General features: G+C 42.5%; 1 protein-coding gene across 1 annotated transcript; it reads left to right on the top strand.

Annotated features, from left to right (window-relative positions):
• Nucleotides 1–5,232: 5,232 nt before the first annotated feature.
• On the top strand, nt 5,233–11,304 carry lipg (lipase, endothelial). The gene is made up of 10 exons (XM_010876920.1): nt 5,233–5,512; nt 6,695–6,876; nt 7,036–7,215; nt 8,264–8,375; nt 8,654–8,878; nt 9,019–9,258; nt 9,465–9,585; nt 9,846–10,076; nt 10,303–10,407; nt 10,543–11,304. The coding sequence occupies exons 1-10, from the start codon at nt 5,242–5,244 to the stop codon at nt 10,553–10,555; spliced, it is 1,680 nt and encodes a 559-aa protein (XP_010875222.1). The 5' UTR covers nt 5,233–5,241; the 3' UTR covers nt 10,556–11,304.
• Nucleotides 11,305–12,179: the final 875 nt, after the last annotated feature.

Here is a 12,179-nt window from a genome sequence, read left to right as displayed (position 1 = left end):
TATGTGAAATAGTCAGAAAAATTTAAAAACGCAAGTGCACATATTTTGGTTTTATATTGATAGGTAGCCTGTTGTACATTACAATTGGATACCCCCAGGAGTTCAGAATAACTACAAGTTGAAGGAGCTTTTATTTATAAAATAATAAAATGAACATGGCATGTTTTTTTTACTCTCATCCACATACATTTTTTCTCAAATATTCTGATAATCACTGAAAATGCCCATATGGGGTCACTGAACTTATTCTGTTATATTATACTTCCACTAGATGGCAGTCCCTTCTTTTTTTAACTCAGGATTTTACATTTTTATGGGGTGTCTTGAATAGGGGGTGCCTTTATTTCCTTTGGAATTCCCCACACATGCCATATATGGAAGTGGTGGAGATTAGAACAGGCGCATAGGCGCACATTTGACCACTGGCTACCACACCGTTATATCAAGTTATCATATAGGCCTAGTAATTCCACTAAAACAATGCAAGATAATAATAAACAATATCATAGAAGAGCATTTAGGCTACACTTACCCTATTTTACAAATAGGTCGATTCCATCCAGAAGGACGGCTTTTGTCGTGGATTTGTGATCACGATTGCGGGGCTTTATTTATTTATTTGCAGCGGAATGTCGTTGTTCCCGTGGAAAAGAAATGAAGCCTCTAACGTCTACGGTTCCGGAGTTATGAATAAAAATGTGGCCGGCACGTCAACTAGAGGTTTTGTGATTGCGATTGTGGGGCTTCTAGTTGACAAAAGTACACAAACGAGAGGTTGTTATTTACAGCAGAATATCCATATTAATGTGGAATGAGAATGAAGCATCTAACTTCTACGGTTACGGAGCAGTGAATCAAAATTAAAAAAACTTGCCGCGCCCGTGCGTCAATAGCGCTCACGGGGATACTTTTTAATTGCATACACAAATATTTTCAACCAGATTTCAAATCTACTAGCTCAAAATAATTGTTTAATATACTAAGCCACATCTCCAATATAATTTCCCAGTTTGCATTTCTCTTTCAAGTGAACTCTAGAATTCCCACCCATGACTGTGTGTGTTAATGACAGAAAGGTGGTTATTGAACTCATTCACCGTTTATAGTTTGTCCCTAATGTGAGTTCCTAGGTAGTTTTTATAAATGTTTACCTCTTGATACACTACATTTCCAATAAGGCCTTGTTTTGAAATGTATGACTTTTGCAACTGGCCGTTTTAAAAGCTTATTAGCCTGTAATATGTCACTAATATGACACCATTAAGCATTGTGTTAAATTGACTAACGTTTCTTATTAAGTTTACCTCCACCACAGATAGCATATATGAACTGTATGGATTTTACCACTGGCCGTTTTAACAACTTGTTAGTCATTTGTGAATGACATAGATACAATGACTATGAATATAGGTGACGATTACTGCATTTATCGTCAAGTGAAAAGACAAGACAATCCTGTAGCCAGCAAAGTTTTTGTCTATCCTGAACAAATCCTAATATATAATAAAAAAATCCACCTGAAATAGTTGCAATATAACAGTAAACTATTTTATTTTAGGCTTCCTATAACGTAGCCTAGCTACTGAAGGTTGTAGCCAGCGTAGTTTTTGTCTGTCCGGAAAAAATCCTCTTTTGCCACTGGCCATTTGAACAGCTAATTAGCCATTTGTGAATGACATTAATACAGTATCTATCAATACAATTTACGATAACTAACTTTTTCATCAACTGAAAAGGCAAGAGAATTGTGTAGCAAGCGATCTGTTTGTCTATCTTGAACAAATCCTAATATCCACCAGAAATTTTATATTTTAGGCTTCCTTTAACACAGCTACAGAAGGTTGTAGCCAGTAAGTTTTAATGTATAATGTGTTTGGACTGTGACGGGAGTCAAACACAGGATCTGTTGCTCCCTAGTTCACTTCTCTAACCACTATGCTATTTAACAAGGACCAGTCAGTCAGGCACTCACTTGCTCACTCACTCAGTCAATAAGAGAAATTTGCTCTTCTAGGCCGGCTCCGCTTACGTGGTCCTGCAAAAATGTATATGTTTAATCTTTCCATAGCCAAGATGAATTACTCTGTCAATGTACATGCTAAAAGGGTAATATACAATATAAATAATATATAACCCCTCAGCAGAGCATGCTGGGAACAAATCTTTATTCTAAATTTAAAAAAAGGCAGTTAAAGTCAGTGTCATATAAACAAGCCATTAGTAATCTCATTAACTTTGATTATTTGATAAATACTGTAACTTATTGATAAATGTTGTATCATTCATCATAGCGATGAAAAGATTAAAGAAATAAATAAGTATAATACTTAAGTTTATAATAAATACATTTATTATGGCATGACTTTTACCACACTGTCTATGGCTTTGTAAACCAGTAGTAACTCCCTGCTAATTGATGCATGTCCCAAAACTGACAAATATCTAAATGTATATTTTACATTTATGCTCACACCACATTCTCTTATACTCTCACTACAATTGTATGCATGCTCTTGTATGTATGTTGTGTATTATAAATCAGTTGGTTCAAATGCTGAATACTGACTGTGTGAAAGCCCTGGTATATGACAATATACCATGTTATGACATCACATTCCGTTTACTTTTCTAGCCGCATTGGTAACTGGTTTGTAGCAGCAATAACCACTTTGGCGGTTTGTGGTATATGGCTTATATACAGCGGCCGTGCCTGAGAACAGCTCTTAGTTGTGTTATATTGGATATATACCACACCCTCTCCTGCCTATTGCTTAGTTCTTAATTCTATCCCCGAGCGGCACCAGTACACAGTAAAGGTTACATTCTGGACATGGGTGACTGTACTTAATGAATGAAGTAAAATTTTGGACATGTGTAACTGTACTCAATGAATGAAGAAACAGTCCAGACATGTGTAACTGTACTTAATGAATGAAGTAGCATTCTGGACATGGGTAACTGTACTTAATGAATGAAGTAGCTTTCTGGACATGGGTAACTGTACTTAATGAATGAAGTAGCATTCCGCACATGGGTAACTGCACTCAATGAATGAAGTAGCATTCCGGACATGTGTAACTGTACTTAATGAATTAAGTAGCATTCTGGACATGTGTAACTGTATTTAATGAATAAAGTAACATACTGGACATGTGTAACTGTTCTTAGCGAATTAAGGTGATTCCAATTTTTTTTTTGCCAAGTTAACTCATATTTCTGAAGATTAACTCCTGTTTTCTTCTTCTCGGGGGGCAGCTAGGAAAAAACCCACTCAAAATTGTTAAACTTGGCCTTGGTAAGTTCAAAGGTTGATCATTGAAAACATATCCTGGTAGCCAGCAGAGCATATTTCCAAACAATGGTTGGATATAACAACAATAAAATGTAAAAACCTTTCTGTAATTATATTTTTAAAAAACATATTAGCAAGTCATGGTTCATAAATGGATCTAATGGAACACGTTTTGTTTTTTGGTTAATGAATCACTCCCATGCCTCTGATTAAACAACCAAAAAAAGGGTATATACTGTAGAACTTTCAGTGGTTCCTTACATGAAACGAACAATAGATGTTTAGAAGTATATGTCCTTCCCATGTGGCTTAGTTGGTAGAGAACAGTGCTTCTAACACTAAGGTTACAGGTTCGTTTGCCGAAGGGGACCACATATAACAAGATAATAACGTATGTTCTCACTGCTATAAACGTTGATCTGGAGGAGTGTCTTCGAAAATGTAAAATGAGAGTTTGCAGACTGCAACGACATGAAAGGTCTTTGGCTATTAAGAGCAGGTTAAATCAGTCCGAGGTTTCTGAACGTGGGGGGGGGGGGGGGATTAAGATATCTATCTATATCTGCAGTCTCAGATGATCAGCTTTAAATATATTTCCAATTAATCATTGACGTGACCGTACATGTCTGCTGACAACGTTATTCATTCCAACCTATACGTCTGCTCTAATAGATTGTATTTCTCAATGACATCTGATAGCCGAATTGTTAATATATAATAGAGAAGAGGGATCAGACGGGGAGATTTGGGAATAAGGGATGCTCCTCTCCTCAGCTCCTGCCGAGGACTCAGCAGGTAGAAGGTGTACTTCTCTCCAACAACAACACTTCGTACTGCGTGCGATCTTTTATCTACAGAACACTGGTGTAATTGTACCCCTCAGGATTCAACTGAAACTGCGTAAAGGGGTGTCTTGGTACCGCGCCAGAGGCAGTCTGATTCGGAATGAGAGTGTGAGAAGTAACATACCCTCCCCCCACCGCGTGCGGGGCCTTTAAAAATTCTCACGGGCATGCGGAGGGAACCGACGGGATTCCCACGTAGTCTATACAGCTAATGAGGTTCAGAATTTCCCCTAGATCCTGTAGCACACTCAGTTAGAAGCGCAGACGGACTTTCTGAAGAGCCGATGTCGAACACATAGAACAACGAGGCATACCCATATCAAGTGTACAGTATAAGTATAAACCATATAACCACTTGATCATGTGTGTCCATGTAACAGGACTGGAGACAGTGATCTTCTGAACACAAGGGTCAGCCAGATCAAACCTTCAAAAATATTGTGAAAGTTGTTTCACAGTGAGGGCAGTTTGGATCTTTTGCGACTACTCCTGGTAGGTCGGTTGCCTGCAAGCTTGTAGCTGTGGGCAGGGTATGCATTAATCACAGCCTATCAGTGCACCCTGCACGTATGACTCGATCGGTACTCCCAGGTAAATCATTATAATAAGAAGCGAATTATGCATGGGAGGACTTATTTTCGGAAGGTGCCAGGGCATTTTTGCAATTGGACATCGCGAAATTAGTAGGTGGGACATGAAAAAACAGCTGCTATTGAGTCTACTATCGTGTTGGTGAAGCCAAAGGAAGGAAAGGCATCGCTAAGAGGTGTAGCCTACAGACAATTACGCCATGCTGTGATGCTTATGGCAGGTTGTGACCACGTTGGAGACATTTGTCCTTCTTGTATCAGGTAGTGCAGGGCCTATAATCCCCATACCCACAGCCATACAGCGGCAGATCACATTGCCGCATTGTTCGCGTTCACAAAAGGGTTTAAAGGCAATGGGATGCCCTTAGTCTACTACAAACTCATTCAAGCCCATTTTGCCACGCCTTTAAACGTAAACAAAGAGGGGTTTGACCAATAAGAATCCTGGAATATCTGGCGATGATCAGATGACTAAAGGAGAAACTATTTAAATCTGTAATGAGCAACTTGAAGCATGTTCATACATTCACTCTGCTCTCAAACATATACCAGCCCAACTCTCAAGAACCACCGGCACCCGTTGTTACTTCGCTCACTGGACTTACGCTCACTTAAAACGCTATCACCTGTGAAAGTTCCACTAATAAGCTTATCTAACGAAAGGCTTTGCATCTGTTTGTGTAAGAAAGCAATGAAAAATATCACCCCCCTTTCGCTCTGGATTTTCCAACTTTGTGTAATTGCAGTATTTGCGTCCGGGGACGTTGAGAACGCTCTTTTCGAAGGTACGGATATTACATTTATCACAAACTATTCAATTGACACAAAGTCTATAACATTTTCGTACTGGCGTAATTTAAATGTGTTGTTCGGTGGAATGTATGTTTGATTTGAATCAGAGGAGTGAGACACCGTCTGGGTCTATGGCTTGTGTCATAAATTATATTAACCAGATTCTCAACAAGCTTCCTTAATTGCGTCACGGGTTGTCTGGATTATAATTAGGCTAGATACATCGATTGTAAAACGAGAAGCAAGTCTGAGATAACGAGAGAAAGATAAGAGTGGGAATGGATTTTAATGAGTTGTACGTGTCCTTTAGAAGGGCTCGCGGTATAGGAAAACTAACAAGACACGCCACGTCTCGTGTTCCGTTTTGAATTAAACATTTCCGCTGAATCCACGTTTTACTGAGAACCGTGGTTCATCGTGTGGTGTTTAACATAGTGCATTATACTCCAGATTTACAAATTAATTTACAGAATTTTAACTATATATTTATTTTATTTTACATTTTCAATGCTGTCCAGTGAATTTCAGTCATTTTCTTGCTCCTCTGATCAGTGAGTCTGAAGCTTTTACTTAGCCTTAATTCGTTCTGGACACAATTGATTTGTTGCGGTAGTTTATAATATAAATTATTTTTAGATGTACTCCGTTGGTATCTTGTGTTGACGGCAAAAAAAAAAAAAGAGAGCGGTGCTCTTTTGTGCGGTTCTGTCTGCGTGCAGTGTCGGCTGCGGCGCTACATAGGCAGGTGAGTTGACGACTATCAAAAAGGAATGTCAAATGCCATTTATTGTCTCCTTGTGGCTTATTAGCAATTCACTGATGGATGAATAAATGCACAAGGAAGGTAAAGCGAAGTTAATACGTCCACGTGAAAATATCTAGAACGAAGTTGCTCTGACATGTAAAGTAGCCACCGTAGCTCCATTCATGGCATTCCTACTTGGAGCGCTCTAAAGTTTGGTAACTGAACATGGCCCAGGTAAATCACATCACACTGAGGAAAACACTGTACACGGGGCAACACGGGTAGCTCATTTGGTAGGGCAGGCAGCTTCCAATAGCAGGGTTGTGGGGTTTATTCTTTTACAGCACACGAAGTAGCTCTGGATAAGAATGTCTGCTAAATACACACCGGGATATCATCAACCTGATTTTCTCTCTTATGTCTTCCATAGATGAGTTTAAAGTGATTCACAGTGGTGATGGAGCGCTGCATGATGGGATAACATACAACATGAGGAAGAGCCCAGATCTGGATGTCGATGGCTGCATCTTACAGCCTGGCAAGAAGAGCAGTTTGCAAGAGTGTGGCTTCAACGTCACAGCAAAGACTATCTTCCTCATCCATGGCTGGACGGTAAAAGAAATGCGCTCTCCTTGACTATGCTGTTTGCATTGTGTGTGTGATGCGTTTCAGGAGCTGCTGCTCTTCCTGAGCTTTTTGGATGTTGGTGTGTTTAGCATGATTGTTGAGAGGGGTCTGTCTGTCTGACCCTCTGCCTGTCTGACCCTTCAGATGAGCGGGATGTTTGAGACTTGGTTGAGGAAGCTGGTGTCTGCTGTGATGCAGCGAGAGCCGGATGCCAACACAATCATTGTTGATTGGCTGTCAATGGCCCACCAGCTCTACCCGGATGCCGTCAACCACACCCACCAAGTTGGCCTCAGCCTCGCCACCACCATTAACTGGCTCCAGGTGTGTAACCCATTAAATTGATGAGTTGTGACTGTGTGTGGCAGTCAGCTGGTTTCTGGTCTCCTTTCAGTGAATAACTACACAACCAGGTGAGGGGATGTTCTTAAGTAATTAGTGAGGAGGTGTAGACACTCAGGCCTCCTCAGAGTGGGTTTTGAGGCTCTGAATTGTTAATGTGGGAGGGAATGGCTGGATAGGGCCATCTCCGGTAGGCTTAGCTTAGAGTGCCGGGATGGATCCAGGACACAGGAAGTTGGATTCTGTTGTGAACAGCTGAGTATCCCATATTTCCTCTCTTCCTGCCAGTTGGTTGCTGCCGTAGTAGTAACAATGTGTTGTACATGATTGCCAGAGAGGAATGATTCCCTTTGCAATGGAGCAGCTGGGAAGCAGCTGGCCACCTCTCCAGGTGTTGGTGGGAATCGGGAACTCCGGCATTCCACAAATTCCAGCTAGGGAGTTCTGTCATTTGACTTTGGCTGATCAGGGCTCAGCAAATGCTGGAGGTTTCTTCTGTTTGCCATGAGAGTAGTTCTCATCATGAGCCAATGACTGAGTGTTCTGGTCCTGTAACTTCTGAGAGGGTGCAGGTGGGTTCCCTTCCTGCAGGCTTACAGTTTGTTGGGCTCATGTCTTATTGAGGCTAGGCTCTGTCCCCCCAAAAACAAGGCCAAGACACAATTAACATGTAGGTTGTCTGGGCGGGGGGGGGGGGGGGGGCAGCAGAGTCAGGGGTTGCTCAGAGACGAGGGGAAGCAGAGCCGAGGTGGCGTTGCGTGGGAGGGACAGTGTGAACAGATTCTGGGTTTGGATAGTGCCCAGAGAGCGGCTGTTATTGGCCAAGAGCCATGTCTTGTTCAGTGTGTGTGGCCATGTTTTGAGAGGATTAAAGTGCATTGTTTCATGGGTAAATTGTGACTGACTGATCTACAAATGACATGTTCTTTGCACGTCAGTCATTTGGCAGTTGCCAGCACTGTCAGCTATGATGTTGAACAAGGGTGTGGGTGGGAGTGTCAACTGCTGATGTGTGTCTTGTGTCCAATAGGAGGAGGAAAACCTGCCCTTGCCGAATGTGCACCTGATTGGCTACAGCTTAGGGGCCCATGTAGCAGGCTATGCTGGGACATCCGTGCGAGGGACTGTTGGCAGGATCACTGGTGAGTGGCGGAAGGATGTTACGAAATCCCACTTCATCTTCACTAGTCTGAAAAAGCAAATAAAAAGCCCAGATTTTTTTATTTGGGGTGGCTTTAAACCACATGTGTCCTGCTTTACAGTGAAGTTGAAAATGTACCTAGGTGGAACTAGCATAGCATAGACTTATCTTCATGGAGCCACAAATTGTTTTCAAGGTGTGACTAGTTGGGTGTATTGACTGCAGAAGGATCTATGCATAGTGTCCGTCCACCGACGTTCTCTTTCAACGCTCCAATAGGACTGGATCCAGCGGGGCCCATGTTCGAGGGGGTGGAGGATAAGAAGCGCCTGTCCTCGGACGATGCCGAGTTTGTGGACGTCCTGCATACGTACACGCGTGAAGCACTGGGCTTCAGCATTGGCATCCAGCAGCCCATCGGAGACATCGACATCTACCCGAATGGAGGAGACGTACAGCCGGGCTGCGCCCTGTCGGATGTGCTGGGCAGTGTTGCTGGAGGAAGTGAGTATTTGGTGAAGAGTCTTGCTAGGCTTGTGCCAAAGCGACAGTCTGATGTCACAACATCCGTTCCTTTACACTCGTCGCTTTGTTAGTCAGCCATTAGTTTAGCGTGGTGTTAACCCCCCCCCCTCCGCCTGCAGACTTTGTTGACGTGATGAAGTGTGAGCACGAGCGGGCCGTGCACCTGTTTGTGGACTCCCTAAGCAAGGAGCACACGAGCTTCGCGTACCAGTGCACGGACTCGGATCGCTTCAAGAAGGGGATCTGCCTGAGCTGCCGGAAAAACCGCTGCAACCAGATGGGCTACAACGCCAAGAAGACGAGGAACCGGCGTAACAGCAAGATGTACCTGAAGACTCGTGCCGACACGCCCTTCGGAGGTATGTGTGCGCCTCTCGTCCCTCTAGTTTTTATGGTGGTAGCTGATTAAAACGAGCCGACTTAGACAGCACTCCTGGTATGACATCTTTCTAGTCATATTTGATATAGTAGCCATGTGTTATCACTAAACTCATGTCATTAAAGTCAGTTACCTTGTGCCCTGTCTGAGCTTGACCCAGTGTGTTAATGGGTCTATCTGTTCCAGGCACCCATTACCAGATGAAGATGCATGTGTTCAACAGAAAGCAGGCTGACGATGCTGACCCGACCTTCTACGTGAAACTGTATGGCGCTCACAACGACACCCACGACCTGCATGTGAACATGTGAGTGGCTGCCTTGCTGGGGTTGACGTTCCCGGTTAAATTACCATGTGGATTTTTTTTCTTTTTTTGTGCCAGCATTTAACTTTTGCATGTTATTGCCTATGATTTAAAAATATGCCTGAAGTGCTGCTGTGCTGTCCCACCCTCTTCTGTGACCTTTGATCCAGCATTCAATTAAACCTCTTCTTAAAAGCTATATATAGTAAATATTTACTGTATGTTGATGTTATTTGACCTTTTGTCTCCCTGTCCTTCTCCAGTCTGGACAAAGTTGGTCTGAACCTCACCAACACATTCCTAGTCTTCACTGAGGATGACATCGGGGACCTGCTTAAGATCCGTCTAAGCTGGGAGGGGGCATCGGATTCCCTGGGGTCCCTCTGGAAGAATATCAAGAAGAACTTCTGGGGCTGGAATAGCAGCAGCAAGCCCAACAACCAGGTGCTACAGGTTCGCAGGATCCGCGTCAAGTGTGGAGAAACGCAGAAGAAGTAAGTTTGAATGAAAATAATCTACTGGGTGGTCCGTCTCTTTGACAGGCCCATACTCATTTAGAACTTCACAACTAATAAATGCAGAAATTTTGAAGAATTGAATTAGCTGCGCATCTTTGTGTGTATTTTAGTATACCTGACAAACTGAGATTTGATTGTTTGGACATGTACTCTGTTCTTTGCTGCTGTGGTCTGACTATTTTAATGATTTGTGCCTCTGTAGGTTCACATTCTGTGCCCAGGATCCGTCAGTCACTGAGCTCACTCCAGGGCAAAGTATTACGTACGTCAAGTGTCGCGATGGCTGGGAGGTGAAACCTAGAAAAAGGTACGTCCCTGCCTGCTGATGGGGTTCCCAATGAGTTGCCTTTCAGTGTCTTATTCTGCATACGCGACTGTTATTTCAAAACTGTTGGCCATGGTCTGGTCCAAATGAGTCATGAGTTCTTCCTCCCTTTGACAGATTTCACATATAAGTATTCGGTCTGTCAATGGGTCATCGCCATTGGGACCAATAGAAGGAAGCGATGTCGTTGAGACGCCTTCTTTTCGTCGGAGCACTTTGAAGGAGAAGCGGTGAGCACACTGGGAGGGGCATACGCAGGCCTGGTGCCTGTGAAGATGCACCTGGATTTCCATTGGCTACTGGTGGTTACATGACTCTGCCCACCTCCTGTTAGGTTGTGGGGAAACGGCACCCGCCGGCCTTTTGGTGTGGACCTTATGGTGCTGTCTGTCGAGACTGTCTTAAGGATTTGCTGAGCGTTTCATCATGCCGACTGATGAGGGATTGTATCAACTCCGACTAGAATACTAATAGATGTTATCCATCAGATGTTCCGGCAACCTAATGTGGTTACTGTTTTTCCTGTATTAATTTATGAAGAATGGAAGCACTGCCAGGCCAACCTTATTTATAGACCCTAAGTGCAAAACCCTGTACTGAAGCACATTTGTAACATTATTGAAATAATTTTTCATGTCATCTGCAGTATCTGTATTTATGTTTGTAGTTTTATGCATGTAAATGTGTACACGAATGAATGGTTTGGTTTGAGCAAGATGTTAAACACGCTAATTGGAGGTGAATGTACTTTTTGCACATGATCTTTTAGTGTGGAAGTGTGTGCTGTGTTGTAGTTCTTTTGTTCCATTGTTGTTGGTTTGTGTATATACTGTAAATGTTTTCTCATTTTGTATAATAAAATGTGGTTCTTTCTAATGATTTTGACTTAGCCTTTTTGTTTGGCAGGATGTCTATAGTAAGTTCAGTGGACTAAAGGTGTTCCTTAATGTTTAAAATACAATTCTCTCCTTAATGTCAAGTTACTTGAAGATTACATCTGATACTTATTTACTGTGTACACTAACATCTGGTCTCATTATTTCTAAATTATACCTCTTCTGAATGTGGCCCTTAATCCTAATACAAATTTGAGCTCTGTTACAGGGGATTGTGCATGGGGGGGTTTACAGAGCTCTACTTATACACAATATAAAAAAACTGTTAGAGAAAGAGAGACCCATTAAAGGGTGCTGTTTGCATGATTTCCTCCATAATGCTGAAAAATTAAGATATTTCAAGGGTAAAGGAGAACGCCATTTACCAAATTACTTCATGTATAGTTATAAAGGCCCTGTCCATGCTGACAAGAAGCAGACCCATAGCTTAATGCTGCTGCCACCAAGCTTTGCAGTAGGTACTGTGTATTATGGGTGCTGAGGTGGGTTGGCTTTGCAACATATCTTAAAAGCCAACACGTACTACCTTTGTCTCACACCATAACACATGTCGCACATGGTTTTGGAGACTGAATGTGTCTTAAGAGATTGAATCTTGTATTATACAGTGAGCCAAGACTGCCTGATACTTGATGGAATCCATTATGTCATCAATCTTAACCGGTGCCCCTGGACCTCTGGACTTGAAACAGTCCCAAAACATCACTGACCCGCCACCATATTTCATGGTGTACATCTGTTTCGACGCCAAACATGCCAATGCTATGTCTGAGCGAAATGTTCACTTTTGGTCTCATCTCACCAGAGCACCATCAGTCTCTTGAACTACCAGTCTTCTGTTTTCTTCATGGTGTCGGA

Source organism: Esox lucius, chromosome 13, assembly GCF_011004845.1.
Source record: "Esox lucius isolate fEsoLuc1 chromosome 13, fEsoLuc1.pri, whole genome shotgun sequence".
NCBI lineage: Eukaryota > Metazoa > Chordata > Actinopteri > Esociformes > Esocidae > Esox > Esox lucius.
This window is presented reverse-complemented; position numbering and strand designations above follow the sequence as displayed.

Bases quoted from the DNA above. Each gene is read 5' to 3' on its own strand.
- lipg (XM_010876920.1), top strand. From the start codon at position 5,242: ATGTTCATACATTCACTCTGCTCTCAAACATATACCAGCCCAACTCTC. The intron at 5,513-6,694 runs GTACGGATATTA...TGTCTTCCATAG, and splicing joins TGAGAACGCTCTTTTCGAAG to ATGAGTTTAAAGTGATTCAC. The intron at 10,077-10,302 runs GTAAGTTTGAAT...GTGCCTCTGTAG, and splicing joins TGTGGAGAAACGCAGAAGAA to GTTCACATTCTGTGCCCAGG.